General features: G+C 46.9%; 1 protein-coding gene across 1 annotated transcript; it reads left to right on the plus strand.

The window, feature by feature from the left end:
- Positions 1-88: 88 nt before the first annotated feature.
- LOC133339255 (serine/threonine-protein phosphatase 2A catalytic subunit alpha isoform) lies at positions 89-13,989 on the plus strand. Its single transcript, XM_061547401.1, has 7 exons — positions 89-322; positions 6,549-6,758; positions 8,194-8,367; positions 9,996-10,085; positions 11,695-11,856; positions 13,206-13,324; positions 13,793-13,989. The coding sequence occupies exons 1-7, from the start codon at positions 221-223 to the stop codon at positions 13,863-13,865; spliced, it is 930 nt and encodes a 309-aa protein (XP_061403385.1). The 5' UTR covers positions 89-220; the 3' UTR covers positions 13,866-13,989.
- The last annotated feature ends 3,184 nt before the right edge of the window (positions 13,990-17,173 follow it).

The raw sequence follows: 17,173 nt of genomic DNA on the forward strand, positions 1-17,173 counted from the left end.
CGGACTCGAGGAGGGTGGGGGTGTGGCGGCGGTGACGTCACGAGAGGGCGTGTCGTGACGTTCTACGACAGGAAGGCGGTGACGTCACGTGTCTCTGGCCGCCATTGCCGCGGTAGGGGAGAAGAAGAGGCGAGAGACCCGCTGAGCTGCTCAGTCGAGAGGAGGAGGAGGAACCGGCGCCCGCTCGTACGCGAACCACGCCGCGCGGCGAAAATCGACCATGGAGGAAAAGTCCTCGGTGAAGGAACTGGATCAGTGGATCGAGCAGTTGTCCGAGTGCAAGCAGCTGTCCGAGGGCCAAGTCAAGACGCTATGCGAGAAGGTGGGTGACCGGGCAGGCAGGCGGGCGGGATGGGCGAGGCCTCGGGCCGCAAGGCAAATCGCGCGGGAGGTGTTCGTGAGAACGCGGGAACCACAGCTCGCATCGTCTCCTCTCCCTCTCCCCCCCATTTACCCCGTGTCTCTCTTCCTCCATCCCTCTACCGGTTCCCGCACCCTGTGGTGGGTTTGTGGTGGGGTGTAGAGGCGGCGCCATAACGGGGTAAGGCGGGAGACTGGGCTAGGGGAGGCTCCGGTAGCCCCGGCTCGCTCCGTGTCGGGCGCTCCCATTGGGCAGGAGGCCGCGGGGTGGGGTGGGGACCTGCCGAGTTTGTTCCGTGCCGCCTTTCTCCATTTGCCGAGAGGCGCGACGGGTCTCCCCTGTCGGGCGCTGCCATTGGGCAGAGGCCCGCGAGGCCGCGGCGCTCCGCGTACCCCCCCAATTTTCCTAGTTCGGCGGCGGCTTTCAGTGTCGCCGCTCGCTCTCTGAGACCGGCTCCCTCAACCCCCGCCCCCCATTCAGTACCTTGGGGACTTGCGGAGAGCAGTATAGGGGTGGCTCGAAATAACGTGGGCGGATATTATACCGTGCCCCGCATACAATGGTTTTATTTTTTTATTAATGTGTGGACTTGTACATTAACGTACGGATTGGATGCGATTGTACATCAAATGGCACTCGCGAAACTCAAAAATGGAAGGTGCTATTGTGGTGAACAAAACACATAATGGGTGACGCGTTCATGCATCAAGGACCCTGGATTACAACCATGACGGACCATTTGCTCGAAACGTTGCCAATGCAGGCCGATGTTATTGATGTATATTTCTGGGCGGGCGGACCGAAACGAAAGGAACAAAGAGACGGGGGTGTGAGCCTGGACTTGAACAGTAAGGGGCCATCGATTTAGTACGTACGCAAAAATGTCAACTTGACCTCCCCTCGCCCTGTACGAACGCGTACTTTTTACACCCCGCCGGACGATTTAGCTAATTTGAAGGCCAATATAGACAAATTATTATCGAGGCTTCACCCCCCCCCTTCCCGTTTACTATGCGTACATTGTCAGTAGACCCCCCCCCCCCCATACACAAGCGTACTCATTTGGGTTAACCCTCCCCCTCCATGCGTACATACTAAATGGATGCCCCCCCACCTAACGCATTGCGATGGGGAGAGAGGGGGTGAGGGATTGGGAGTTCTCGATCAGGGGTCTGCAACCTGCGGCTCTTCACGACCGCTTCGTCGCGTTATTTTCTTCAGGGCCGTCTCGTGTTCACATGCATTGCGGCTCTTAAAATATCGAGTTGTTTAACGGAATCGGAAAAAAAATAATGGCTCATGTTATTATGGTTGGCCGACCCCTGTTCCTCCACCTTGTGTGCAAATGTTGACTTGCGGGGCTTTGAACAGATACGCTCCATAAAGATACTATTTTTTTACTTGTATTAATTTGAATGTTTTACCTACGTGACTTTACCGAAAAAATCTAAGAATATACTATTTTTTTATTTCAAGCCTTCGTGACTGCAGGGATTCATATTCTTGGTTCTTTCGGTGAAGTCACGTAGAAGGAAAATAATAAAATAATAAAAATATTAACAAAATATAAAAACAATACAAATTCTCACGACGTTTCGACTGCAACACAAGCAATCGTCATCAGGTGTGAAATCTTGATGTGGATTTCACACCTGATGATGATTGTGTTGCAGTCGAAACGTCGTGAGAATTTGTATATTTTCATTATTTTATTATTTCCCTTCTACGTGACTTTACCGATAGAATCAAGAATAACAATACTATTGTTACTAAATGGGCCTTGTTGCTAGTATCAAAATATGAAAAAGCAGAATAGGTTTCGCCTTTTAATGCCTTGGTACTGGATAAAGATCTCATTTTGTAGCTGCTCACCCCGAAACAAAATGTGCTCTGATTGTGCATTGTCTTTGTGCTGTTCGCCTTTTGGCGTGCTCTGGTATGACGCTCATGAGACTCGGCCCTAAAGAAGACTGCTGTCTCTAGGTGTAGACCAATCAGTTCCAAAGACAATGCAACATATATTATCAGAGAATGTTTGTTTGCATGTTCACCACAAATCCCGTGTGTGGTTAATGCAGACGATTCCTTGCAAAAGATTTCTATCTTAACGCCTCCTGTTTTACTGCCAGAAAGGGTAAAACCTGTTCTTAGTTTTCATACCTTGTGTTGCCTCCGAAACGTCGTGATTTTTATGTTATTTTTATTTTACTTTTATTAATTTTAATTTTTTACCTACGTGACTTTACCGAAAAAAACCTAAGAATATGAATCCTTGCATTCACGAAAGCTTCAAATCTAGAATTTCATACCTTTGTTACTGTGTACAGCATTATAAACGAAGGCATATCACCCCCAAATACTCGGGATCCACTGAATCACAATCCCAGCCAGCCCCCCACATTGCTGTCTGCTGAAATCGACAATGGCCTCTCAAAACTCTCCGTGAATATCTGCATAGCCGGAAGTCGCTGGTTTTCTACTTGCCCAGGAGCCTGGATTTCCTTCCCCAACCCCCATCCACCATGGTCAACCTTCTGATTTCACTCACCAAACGTGTTCCACGGGATTCTGTGCTCAGTCCTATTCTCATTCAATAAAACAAATTCTGCTTGTGTTTTCGATTGTCCTTCCAACGCACCTCCGATTAGCACGGTTGGCTGAGTACGGTGCGAAAGACGTTCAACATACAATATCATAGCATCAACTATAGCTCATTCTGAAGTTCAACTTTATGCCGATGACATGATTATACGCCAGCCATCTACATTCATGTACAACTAAAACAAGACGATTTCACAACCATCCAAAAAATGTTATCGCTTTAATGTCACCTGAGTGAAAACAAGACCAAGCGTGTTCCTTTTATGAGCCCCCTGGTCTAAGAAAGCTCCGAGCCAATGAAAATTGCCCATGACCACTCTGTCGCACAGCACTTGAACATCTTTCCTTCTACAACTAGTATCTTGGCATCTGGCTCGATTCTCATCTCATCTTCAATCTTTGTCAAGAGTATTTAAGAAAGTCATTAAAAATTACTATTGGAAATTTGTAGAGAAACGAAATATCTTTCGCTAAAACATTAGATAGATGCTACCTCTGTACATGTCATAGACTCTGCTGGTGACATGCAAATCAAGCAATAACACCATTGGATTAGCCAAACCTTATCTCATTCTGCCAAACTCTTTATCTTACAAACTACGGTATTCCACTCATGTATTTTTATTCTAAGACCATTTATCATGCTCTTTCAATTGGCAAGGGAGATTCATTGGGTGCAAGATTATTTTCATGCATACAAGCATAACGCCAACCCCTTACAAAATCCCAAGCGTTTATTCATTACCAAAACCCTCGAACGTAGAAGCCCACAACACCGTGTCCACTGTACCAAGGACAGAAGGAATCTCTCATGGGTTTCACTCTCTTTTTGTTTATGCCCCAAGCTCGTGGTGTTCCGTCACTTCAAGAATGTCCTTGGCTACTATCCCATTATGAATAACAACGCGATGCTAAACTTTCGATTCTTTGATAACTTCAATTGACTTTGACATATCCTTGTCGACTTGTATATGTTTCTGTAACAATTCAAATTGTGCCATGATCGGACTAAAAAGATCTGCCCGAGCCAACTTGTGCTACAGATAATGTATTAATTAAAACTGGGTTGTTTATTAAATATTTATAATTTCTCATGCGACACAATTGGTGTCGCATGAGAAATTATACCTTTTTTTAGTAAGTAAATTGTATTTGTTTGGTCACCCTGGTCGCTCTTGCAACTAAGACTTTAACTGGTCTCGATTTCTCACTTGGATAAACAAAATTGACTTAGTTACTGTGTTGTACAGCATTGATAATCTGCACAGCATTGTTTGCAGAGGTTTGTTCGCAGATTGTTCGTGTTGTACAGGCCGCCCTGGTTACACCCTGGGTGTGATAACCATAACATATGTACTGTTTGCTTAACCATAGATGTTAAAGATCCTGTAGCATCATTCATGAAAGAGTAGGCCAGTGTATGCTGGCGTCTTGGTCAAATAAAAAAACTGAAATCGCTTAATTGGGAAACACCCAGCAATTAGAATATGTATTTATTCTGGAGGAATCCGATGAGTTATAAAGCTCTTCACAGATGTCCAGTGTGGCGGGTAAGAACGTTACAACAAACAATACAAAAACATAGTAGTGCAAATTACAAGAAAGGTAAACGAATCACCAGACGCTGTCTTCCCGACAGACCTGTTCTTCACCTGAGGACGGCTGCTTGCGTTGTGGCCGAAACGTCGTGAGAATTATTTTATCATGTTTTATTTATTCTTTTATTATTTCCATTCTACGTGACTTTACCGAAAGAACCAAGAAGATGAATCCCTGCAGTCACGAAAGCTTTAAATCGAAATTTAACCACCAAAAACACATACAAATGAAACTTAACCATCCCCATCTTACTCGTTAAAGCCCACTGAGGTATAAATCTATTTTTCAGAAGCAACCTGGCCACAAATGATAGCTCAATAAAGGAGGACCCTCTTGAAAAATAGTCTTGAGACTCGCAGAGGATTTCCTGGATAAACAATTGTAATAGTAACACATGTTACAGTATAAACAGCGTGACTGCATACTGCGTTGATTAGTGTCTATAGCATAGACGTAACTACTATGGAATATTGATACCTAGACATAGCTACTGTGAATAGAATCTATACCCAGACATTGTCACCGAGTTTAACAGTGACAATGTGAATTGTCACTGTATACAGTATTGATACATAGCCCCAATAACATAGACGTTATTGCTACGACGTACAGCATTAATAATTTAAATTGAGAATCGCCCAGCCGTCATAACTCCTTTTTGCATAATGTCAATACGTAGCAGAATATTTCAAATGGATCGGCACTGATGAAGACTGCGCTAAATAATATCAATACAAAATTTAAATAAAACAACTGCGCACGCACAAATGAATAAAACTTTAATGTATTTCCTGTAACAAAACCCTGCTCAGGATAAATGACACTCAGTATGTAAAGAGACGATGATACGTTGCGAAATACAATTGCGACTAAAGTTATACGGAATTAGCAGTTGTGAATTAGATGGAAGAGGCAGGGAGCCCATGGTGATACGAAATAACCCGTAGAACACAGAACAGAACAAGCCGGCATTTAAATTATTCCATCATGGCTGTATCATAGCAGCAGCAGTATCTGTTGTGCATCTCGTCCTCCTGTCATGGACATTTGATTGGACACTACTGGCTTTGAGTTATATATAACGGTTGGAACGGTACCGGCCAAAAGAACGAGCGGACGTGTATAGCATTGTTATTAAGAGTACATGTTCCATCCACATGCTTGGATTGATCCATTTTTAGTACCGCCTATGCTGTGTTGAGCCTCTATACTATACATACCACACTCATTGCACCTCCGATTCGGTTGGCTACGTATGGTGAAAAAGAAGTTCAATATACATACTCATCCACTCGCCAAACTGCAAGTTGTTACCTCGCTTCTATTTCTGCTTCTTTCTCTGCATTGCTGCAGTCTGGAATTCCTCCCCTCGTCTATTTCCCCCTCTCCTCCTTGTCTCTTTAGTTTCCCAAAATCTTTTTATCCTTGCTCAATTCAAGAAAGGTTAACACTTGTCTATTTTAACTCTGATCACGCTGCGTGTGTTGCTGGCCACTCAACATGTAGCAACCATTGCGTCTGCTCGGCAAATGCGTAAAAAATACAACATACCTGCTGAGTTCTGTAGCCCCCCGGCAAGCCACGATCCACTAACAGCCCAAAATCAAAGAAAATTTGTCGACCGCATCTGAGTGTTCAGCATTTCAATAATTTATACATTTTTGTTGTAATTTGTCTGTTTAGGAAACCACCCAGTTGATTGACATGTTGCATGTGGTGCGGCAAAATGTGGATACAGTAAAATCGGATGATATAGGGTGGACGCTTGGTCTGGATGGCTAAATATTCTCTAAAGGGGCTCTCTAGAACTCCCTACTGGAGGCCCTCTTACGCCAGCAATGGTGTGAGCGAGCATATTTATGTTTTCATATTTGAGTAAATGAGCGAGCGGTGCTGATGGTGCCATGCGATGCCGGCGAATCTCGCTCACCGTCAGGCCCCCCCCACCCTCTCGTCCCCATCTCTCCCCCCCTCCACTCTCTCTCAGGCCAAGGAGATCCTGACGAAGGAGTCGAATGTGCAGGAGGTGCGCTGCCCCGTCACTGTGTGCGGGGACGTCCACGGCCAGTTCCATGACCTCATCGAGCTCTTCAACATCGGCGGGAAGTCCCCGGACACCAACTACCTCTTCATGGGCGACTACGTGGACCGGGGATACTACTCGGTGGAGACTGTGTCGCTGCTCGTTGCGCTCAAGGTAAAGATGGGGAGACAAACTATAAAAGCTATAAACTATTTTATTTACTTGTACTATATAGCTCTTTCAGGAGCGAGCTGGCTATCACCAACGATAGCCCAATGAAGTGGTTTATCATGTGTATTGCAGCCAAATACTCTAAACGAATGTTTCTAAAATGTTGAGGGAAAACCCGGAGGATCCGGAGGAAAAAATGTATGCGACCACGGGGAGAGTATGCACACTCCAAATATACAGATGTCAAGGTCGGGATCGAACTCGCGACCTCCTTTATACCAGGCGAGGTAGTTGACACCTCGCCACCGCGGCACCCCTTAGTTGGGAGCAGAGGCCACTCGTTGATTTCCTGACCCAGGGTCACTCTTTCAATGAGACGACATTTGTCTTTAGTCTTGTCCCCATTATTCCTCCTGTCCCTTTAGTTCTCGCACTGGTTAAATTAAATTTGTAAACTCGAAACGTGAAATTTCAACCTGTGTCAAACAAGTATTTTTGGTGATGTTGCTTTGTCAGTGTTGCACAAGCACACAAGACATACTCTACACATTCGTCAATAGCACGATAGCCCTAAATGGAGTTTGCTTGTGAAACAATGGTGCTTAAGTTATGCACTCCTTGAAGCCGTGTGTGACTGATGGACTGTGAATTTGTTTTAGTTTTGCCGTCAGTTCCATGACCATTAACCAGGCGGGAGCCTAATTGGGAAGTTACTGTTGGTTGCCCTATCGATGGACTCGCCCCCCACCATAGGAACGTGGAATTTTCACCACTGGCTCAGCATTGAGCAGCACCTCAATATGTCATGCGAGCCGGAAATCACTCTGACTTTTTACTCATGGCGCGAGTGTGACAACCACGTTCTCTTCGCGGCAGTGAGGAAGTTACATTTAGAAACAGGCAAATATAACCTTTCACACATGGCCTTCTGGGGGTAAATAATCCCAGCAGCACTGATTCAGCACAAGCAAGCACTGGACTGGTGTCGACATGCAGTGCGTCACCGTGTTTATAGGCAAAGAGTACTGACTGTTGACTGTTAATATTAACTACCTCGTCTGGTATACAGGAGGGTCATGGGTTCAATCCCCACCCTGTCGCCTACTGTATATTCGGAGTTTGGATGTTCTCCCCGTGGTGGTGTGGATTTTTTTTGACTGCTATGTATGTATGCTATAATCGTCAACATGATAAGCCATTTCTTTGAGCCATCATTTGCGGTCAGTCACTGTTGAATAAGAGCTACGTAGCTCATTGAGCCTTACCTGGTAAAATAAAAAAGTAAAAATAGTTAAATGGCGCAAGTGAGGAACACGTTTGTTTAGCGGTGATAAATTACATTGAAAAACGCGCAACGCTTACAACTTGGGTTGCCACGAGTGTGTATTGCGTGTGCGCCGAGTGTGACGCGGCGTTTGCGCGCGCCGCTCCCTGGCAGGTGCGCTATCGCGAACGCATCACGATCCTGCGCGGGAACCACGAGTCACGACAGATCACCCAGGTCTACGGCTTCTACGACGAGTGCCTGCGCAAGTACGGCAACGCCAACGTGTGGAAGTATTTCACCGACCTCTTCGACTTCCTCCCCCTCACGGCGCTCGTCGACAGACAGGTGCGAGCGTGGTGCTGATTTTGAAGTTGGTACGATGTTGAATTTCTTTCGCACCGTGCTTTGCCAACCGTGCTAATCGGAGGTGCCGGGTAAGGACGACAAACTTAACGCTAAAGTAGTTCTAAAGAAATGAGTTGTCGTTTCTTGCTGTTGTGTATGCCTTTGATCAGCGCCAGGTAAGAGCCACTGGGCAGTGCAGAATTTAGCAGTGTGTCCTGCTGCCTCGCATAATTGTGCACTTTTTATAGTCTTAATAGGAAATCAAACAAATTACAGAGTTTTGCGTGGACTCCTTAAAAATTACTCCATTGAGGTTATATATGGCAGTCATCGCCTGGCACCCTTCCCCCACTGGTAGAGGAATAATCCGGTTGCAGACCAGATGCCAAGTAAACATTGTGCCGCACAGGGACAGCTGCCCCTTCGGGGGGGTGGGTGCCCTTCTAAGTGTTTGAGATGTGGTGTAAGTCGCTTCACGCGTGTTATATTTCAAAGCTTTACTTCAACAAAAAATATTCTCTGTACTGACCTCCATTGATTGGCAGTCGCACACAAACAGAAACCTTAAGTCGGGTAATTCCCTGAAACTTCAGCCTCAAGTTATCACTTCCCTGTTAGAACGCAGTCGGTAATGCTCGGCGCTGTGTGGCCGGGCCCCATCGTCCGACCGTTTGGATTTATTTTCGAATTTTAAACGTAATTTTCACCGACTCTCAAAAGAGAAGAAGAAAAAAAAAACCACAACCATGAAAGGCACGGCTGTGTGCAGCAATGGACGGCCAGCAGCGCTCGCTCTGGGTGTCTGTGTGTGGCGCCAGATCGGATGTTGGGCAATCGTAATTGAGTTGAGATCATGTGAACGTAAGAGCTCGCTTGCACGCCTCCGGTGGAGCCGGCGCTGCTGTTCTGCTCCGGTGGGCTCAACGTGTGCAGCAGGGGTCCGGATATAGAGACTGGCCCTTGCTGGATCTCACATGGCGGCGGGAGGGGGGGGGGCAGGAGGAGGGTGGTAGGGGCGTTCTTTCTCAGTGGAAATTGGCACTGGGTTTTGTTGACTGTGCAGTGATTATCTTTCTAACAATTCTTGCCCGTGTGCTATAAGAGGAATTGTTATGGTTCGAGGTCATGGTTTGGTTTTGTGTGTAACCTCTCATTGTTCTGCTTGCTTTGGTTCACCTGTCCTTTGTCCCATTTGTCGCAAAGGTAACATTGGAAAAAAATTTGCATAAATATTTCATCAGTGGTGCCCCCCATCCTTTTTGTTATGGTGTCCCTCCCCAATGAAGACTGGTCCCTGCACTGTCACCCGCATACCCCCCCATCCCTCGCACAAGGCTACAAGGCCACAATACAGAGAGATCACATGTCCGCACCTCAAGTGCGGTGATAGGTATTTGTTTCATATCGTGTATTAAGTGTTTTTTGGCCGTAACACCACGCTGATGTGGCCCGCGCACATTTGAAATTTCTCCTGCATGGTGTCCATGCTGCAGCCTGCACTCCTCACTGATTGATTCTCACAAGCACAACAATTCCTCTGCGAAGGAGAATGAGTTAGCACTGCCGGGATGCGCCGCCCAGTGAGATTGGTTGACGATGGTGTGTGGTGGCGCACGTGTGCCGTGTAGATTTTCTGCCTGCACGGAGGCCTCTCCCCCTCCATCGACACGCTGGACCACATCCGAGCTCTCGACCGTCTGCAAGAGGTCCCTCATGAGGTACGGATACCCCTTCCCCCTCCCCCCACCATCCCCCTTCACGAGAAACTTGGACAAAGTCAAAAGTGATGACTGCTGCCGGCTCTTTGTCCCCCCTCTGTCCGACCAGCCTGCCATGGGATTCTGCGCCACACCATATTCCGTTGATGTGTTTGAGTTATCATTTGTGGCCAGGTTGCTTCTGAAAAAGAGCTAAACAACTCGGTGGACACCATTGGAACCTCATTTGCCAGTAAAAAATATGATAATTGGTTTTTTACCCTTTCATCTGCCAACAAAACTGACACCTTTTTTGCGCCTTTTGGCTCTAAGGAAAGCTGTATCGATTGTGGACCAATCAACTTGAAGGACGGTGCATACATTATCAGAGTTATGTTTTTTGTTTGCATTATGACTGCAGGTATTGTGGTCTATGTAAACATGACTCCTTGTAAAAAAGGTGTCAGTTTTGTTGCCAGATAGAAGGGTAAAAAACCAATGATCAACTCGGTGGACCTCACCTGGTGAAATACAAAAAAATAGTTTATTCTATAAAGCCTCATCTGGGCTCGCGGCTCGCTTTCAGGAAGGCATTGCCAAAGCGATATTTCAAGTATTGAGATCATTGGTCCTCCTATCCTCTTGAACAGCCTCTGAGCCTGTGGCGAAACTTCCACATTCCTATGATGGGAGCAAGTACGTTCACAACCACATCAAAGTGGCACTTGCGTTATTCTCATCTGTGAAAAAGAGATTTGTAACTCATCGGATTCCTCCAGTGTGAATAAATATTCTGATTGTTGACGCTGGAAGGGACGATGTGAACCGAGTAAACCCCCAACCAGGATTTGAACTTGCGATTGCGAGCCGCTCGCTGTGCTACTTGGCCACCTGAGCTTCTACTACTTGGAATTGGCCTCCATTCGGGCCAACATAGCGTGCATAGAAGAAGAAAAAAACATTTTAATATTCCATAATCCTTGTTTATGATTTAAGAGGCTTGCAGACTTAAAATGAGCTATGATTACTCAAATTAGGTGAAGAATGTTAAATCACAGGTTATGCTATGTGGACTGCACATGCGTGTGGAGTGCATGTGTGGCGTGTCTATAATGTGTGCATGTGACTGTGTGGTTTGCACTCGGGAGCGGTAGTGTAGTGGTTGACGCACTGCTACGAAACCAGCGACCCAAGTACGATTCCCGTTCATTACCAACAAAAGTGAAGAAAATCTGAACCTGTCATGGGTCTCCCCTAGGTCGACTCAGCTTTAAATGCAAGTACCTCGTGTGCTGTGTAAAGATCATCACTGGGGAAACAAAGGCGGCCGTGTGTGGTCTTGGTCACCCACCCCTTTGTGTGCCGTGCTGGCTTTCATAAGTGCTCGCTAAAAGGATTTGCCCAATAGTCTGCCAAAAACTATACGGGAGGAAATGTCTTTGTGAATGTTGAACATTGTGTTTGACTGCATAATGTACGTTGTGTTTATTGTGTATATTGTGTATGTTGTGTATTTTATGCGTAAAATGTTGAACGTTGTATGTTGTATCTATGTTGGGTGCATAGTTTTTGACTGTTGTATGTTGTGTAAGTATGAATGTTGATCGTTGTGTGTATGTATGTGGCGTAGGGCCCCATGTGTGACCTGCTGTGGTCGGACCCTGACGACCGTGGAGGCTGGGGCATCTCCCCGCGCGGCGCCGGCTACACATTCGGCCAGGACATCTCCGAAACGTTCAACCACAGCAACGGGCTGACACTTGTGTCACGTGCCCACCAGCTCGTCATGGAGGTCACTACCCGCTTGCTGTGCCTGTGCCTCCCTCCTTCGCCCACCCCCCCACCCCTTGCCATGCCATCCTCCATTAATTTGTTGATCCTGTACAGCCACGCTGAGACTCAAGACTCGCGATCAGGAGGGTCCTGCTACATTGGGAAGTTGACCAGTTCCATTTTATCTAATATTTTAAAATGGTCATCAACCATTTTGGTGTGGCAGCCCCCCCAGTGCCTAACCCCCCCCCCCCACCCTCTTGCCCAGTTTACTTAGCCCACAATAGAGAGGTCACATGTCCATGCCTCTTAGTCCAACGCAGTGATAGTTATGCATTTATTTTGTGTTGTGTTTAGCGTGTTCTCATAATGTGGCACTGACGATCGCTGTATACGTTTGATATTTCCCCTGCACGGTATCTTGGCCGCAGCCTTGATGATAAAAGGCTTTTGGGGGGCGGTGGCGTGCCGAATCTCATAGGTTGAAAACCAATATACAGACAAACAGTGGGTCTGTCCATGTAGAAGTTAACGATGACTTTCTGATTTAAAAACATTCACATGCTTTGTTATGGACAATTTCAGATCATTGTTTGGAATTTCAAAATTTCATGGTTCAAAAACGTGCGTAATCATTTAAGTTGTGTTCATGGCAACAAAAGTGACGTCACCCGATGCACGCGGCGGTACGTTATTGTGGGAACAGCTCAGAAGTGATGTCGTAATCGTGAACCCTGCAGCAGGTTTGGCAATAGCGGCAATCTACACGGCAATAGCGAGAGAATGTACGCAATGTTGGGTCGTGACCTCAATCGGTTACATATTTTCCTGGGGTCATCCAAAACAAAGCTATTACAGATGAGCATAAAGTCAACTGCGGTTAAAGATCTGTTTAAGCATGGTTTATTTGTACAAAGCAAAAAAGCAACACAATAACGAGTACAATAGGGGACACTGACAATAGGCAGCAATCGCCGTATTGTGAAATTAGACGTCGTGTCATTGAGAAATCTTGATATAATGCATCACGCAACATTATATCACGGCACCCTTACCCGTGCATTTTTTTATTTATCCAAGAGAGCCACATTGCCCAAGGACTCTTTGTTCTGCTCCACTCGATTTTACTTTTATGATGTTTTCGGCCAATTAATCACCAGTGTTTATACTTGTGGGTGAAAACCCACTGATGAAAAAATATGGACACTTAGTCCACTTGTGTGTACTACCTTCTGCATGGCACCTCGACGCCCGCGGGAATGTATATTCGGAACATTTACACGATCCACCAATCCGCGTTGCTGGAGTATAGACCACGCGCATATCCTCCGCTGCTCGCTCGGTGATGGCGTGCGCTTTGCTCCACAGGGTTACAACTGGTGCCACGATCGCAACGTTGTTACCATCTTCAGCGCGCCCAACTACTGCTACCGCTGCGGCAATCAGGCGGCCATCATGGAGCTCGATGACACTCTCAAGTACTCTTTGTGAGTCGTCCGTTGCGCACGCGCGCAGATTACGCGGGCACACACAGGTTACTCGCACACGGGTTGCATGCACACGTCAAAAGCTTGCGTCTCGTAACCCGCAAAATAATGGGGTACGTGTGTGGCAAGATTTGAATTACTGGGGACCCTTGTACAAGACCACTTGCGCAATTCTAAAAATGTTTTTAGCAAAAGTATAAGCGATTCTAAATATTGCTCCCGACGCCATTAATATTCATAATAATGGTATTTTACTTAAATTAATGATGAATGGGATGTGCATTAATAACAGAAATGTACTTATCCCAACCACGTAACCGGCTGAAGTGCACAAAGCGACGATGATATCACGGCGAGAGTGTGCGGTTGGTTGAGGTTGAGCGGCACTTGCGAGAGACACGAGGTGGGGGTGGAGGGTGGGGAGAATGTTTTGATGTTTGCCTGGTGTCTGCCTCCCCCCCCCCACAGCCTGCAGTTTGACCCAGCCCCTCGGCGAGGGGAACCTCATGTCACTCGCCGCACCCCCGACTACTTCCTGTAATGGCGCCAGAAGCTCTTCCTGCAGGGCAAGGGCCTCCGTCCGCGTCGCAAACCGTTTTCAGTGGAGCTCTCAACCCTTGTCTCACCGTCCCCTCGCGGGACCGCTCTTTGTTTTATAAGCGTCAACCTCATCTTAACGACGATCGCCGACGCTCCCCGCCCACACTTCAGTCAGTCGAACACGGCAGTACGCCTTTTTACGATCCACACGACGGCAGGCTACATGTTAACGACGTTTGTTGTGAAGTCCTTTTGAAGCACTTTACTTCGACGTTGTTCGTACGGAACGATCAATTTCAATGCAGGTCCGTTCGTTTGGAAAACACGCAAATGCTACCACCCATCGGTATTCCGGCATGAACAAAATAAGTGCAGACGCTGTTAGGAATCCACTTGTGCTTGTGACTACTGCTGAAGTGTGGGAAGGAGTTCTGGGGGTTGCAGAGAAATACATACATTCACACTTGATTGATTCTCTCTCTAACATTCTATATTTTGTTTGTATTCGTTCTCTCTGCTGAATGTCTATTTTATTGATTAACAGGGCTGGGATGAAGCTGTCTTCAGGCTTCAAAACGTTTTGCCTCTATTTCAGAGGTCAAAGATAATGTTAAAGGCTAAATACGTACGCTTTTTAATTGTTTTACTGTGAGATCTGCTGTGGAAGTTTGTATCAGAGCAAGGTGGCCTGCGACCATGTCTCCCCCCCCCACCCATCCGCCCCCCTCACTCGCGGCCTCCTTGCCGCAACCAAAGTATTTTGATGCGATTCAAACTGCAGCTCGGCTTAGTCATCCAAGTTTCGGCCCCTGTCACCCTTTGCGTTTAAGTCTTAAGGCCGCTTTTCGCTTGCACGACACCGCCCCGCTCCCCCGGTGGGTGCCCGCACCACCGCAGAACCCCTCCACTGTAGTAGACCCCACCGGATGAGAGAGAGGAAGAGATAAATTACCCGAAGTAGCCATCTCGGTTTGAGTGGTACGGTTACTCTGGCAGGGCTAACGCCTTGCCCTCGGCCCTGCACGACAGAAAGGAGGTCATGCGACACCTGCGAGAAGTCACACGTCCACCGCGATCTCCTGGATCTGGTTGTGGGTGATGGTGGTGACGGCACCTGTGCTGTGCAGAGCTGACGGTAGGGAGATATCCGTGGGCCTTCATGGTGCTATCCACCGCACACTGACCCAGAAGCAGCTAGACCTTCCCCACGAACCAGTCGCCCCCAGGGTTTTTAACCACCAAGAAGTCACCAGTGGCACGGCCCTGCATCTTGTTCCCAGTGTCATTGGTTGCGGGAGATGATGATGACGCGGGGCCTTCGAGGTTTGTATCACAAATGAAGAAATACAATTTATTTCCGTCCCAAGCACTGAAGGTTCAAGTGGTTTCGGCCTCGCGCTCCCTCTGCACGTTTTCGTGATGCTTTGAGCTGCCTTGGCCGCCGCTGCTGAGAGTACTTGAAGGTGTCTTTGGTCGGAGGAACTCCCCGAGGCTCTTGCTGCTAGACTGGTCTGCGAGTCACCTCGGTCATGCGCCACTGGTCACGCTCGGGCCACAAATGCAGACTCGTGCGTGTGGTCTCGACTGGGGTAGCTGCAACCCCAAATTACTCTTTTGTTTTAAGCCTCGCATGTGTGTTCACGCTCGACTGCGGTGACCAATGGGAACAAATAAACCTTATAACTGCACGTGCCGCGTGATTGCATAGTTGGACAGGAGTGTTCATGTAACGTTAACAACCAGAAATGGCAATCTCTGAAAAGGGCTTTTGTGTAAGATGCACGCAGGATGTGGGCAGCACACTAGCCAACCAAATTCTAGCCTTACACCGACGGAGGAAGCGTAGTCGTCGCGCAGGCCCTGCTAGATTACTCGTAATCTGCAATTCCTCTTAAAACCTTACATAGCAACAGCAACAACCCTGCCATCACTGACTGCCGTGGGTAGGCCTTTGCCCACAATTGCTCGTTATTGATCTAAGTTGGCATGATGGATACGAAATGATGGCCCATTACCTGAACCAACTAGCCACAAGTACGAAACCCGCATACGATCCCTACTCAATCCCACCTTAGTGCGTCACCAGAGGACCCTCTGTTCACTTCTCCACTTTTTTGGTTCCAGGACCACTTTTACCATGGGCAGGTTCAATCATTAGCCGTGGTGATAGGTACATGGGCCAGAACAGGATTATCGCACCACTCGAGATGGCTAAATCTACCCATTTCTCTATGGTCCATGAAAGAGAATTGGTAAACTAATTGTTCATGAATATTGCTTTTTTCTGTCAAAATAGCAATGTTTTTCCACCCCATTACCCCAAGTGAAATTTTTTGTTGCATGCTGCATGAAATTCATTAATTGAATTTTGCTTTAAAAGAGAACAAGAAAATTACACAACCCAGAAACCAAACTGCTCTGCTAGCTAACCACTGAGCTAGTCCGCTTTAGACCCGTCTTGGGCAGCCCAAGAGACACCGTGTGTGTATCTTGATCGAGACGAGCTTCAGCTCGTATTGTGGGCTGTTTGATATTTAGGGTGATGTATGTGCACTGGCCATTGGTTTGGGACCGTGGGCTGGAATTTACCTTGAGCTGCATGCGTGGAGAAGCGTCGGTCTTTACGTCAGTGGGCTTGGCGTTGTGCAACACGAGAGCTCTGTTTGCACGAAGGACAGTAAACCGGTTTAGTGCAACAATTGACTACACTTGTAAATCCACGTTGGTGAAACCGATTTGACAATCTTTGGCTTAAAACCAGTTTGGTGTTACCGAATTTTGAGTTAAACGTTTCAATCAAACCGGTTTAGGGCAACTAATGTCAATCAGGTGATATCCTTCAACCTTGGAGATGAATGATCCATTTGAGAACAATGAAAACCTTCTGCGAGGCCAACCTCCGTTCATTGGGTTTGATTACTTACCAAACTGGTCCTATAGAACTGTGAAACTCCACATTTAGTTCATCACGGCCCAACTGAAAGGAACTAGTTTTCAAATGTATACATAATTAGTCAAAATTGTTTCACTCCGAAGTCTTTATCTTGTGTCGATGGGAGTCGTCTCAACTGTCGTTGCTAAAAGATGGTCCAATCTGTCGTAAATGGGGAAACAATCGTAATGGAATAAGTGCAGGTCGGAAAACCGTAGCTTTCAAATAACACCCGACATGTTTGAAGCAACAGCCTCCATGTGTATGTAAAACATTGATGGTGCATCTGGAACTGCTGATGCGTTTTGCATATACGTAGAGGCTGTGGCCTTACTGCAGTTTCCATTGCCGTGCGTGGGACTGCGGTGGGGTGAGAA

This window comes from Lethenteron reissneri, unplaced genomic scaffold (genome assembly GCF_015708825.2).
Source record: "Lethenteron reissneri isolate LAM-NWPU_2019-01 unplaced genomic scaffold, ASM1570882v1 scaffold_1704, whole genome shotgun sequence".
In the NCBI taxonomy this organism is placed as follows: domain Eukaryota; kingdom Metazoa; phylum Chordata; class Hyperoartia; order Petromyzontiformes; family Petromyzontidae; genus Lethenteron; species Lethenteron reissneri.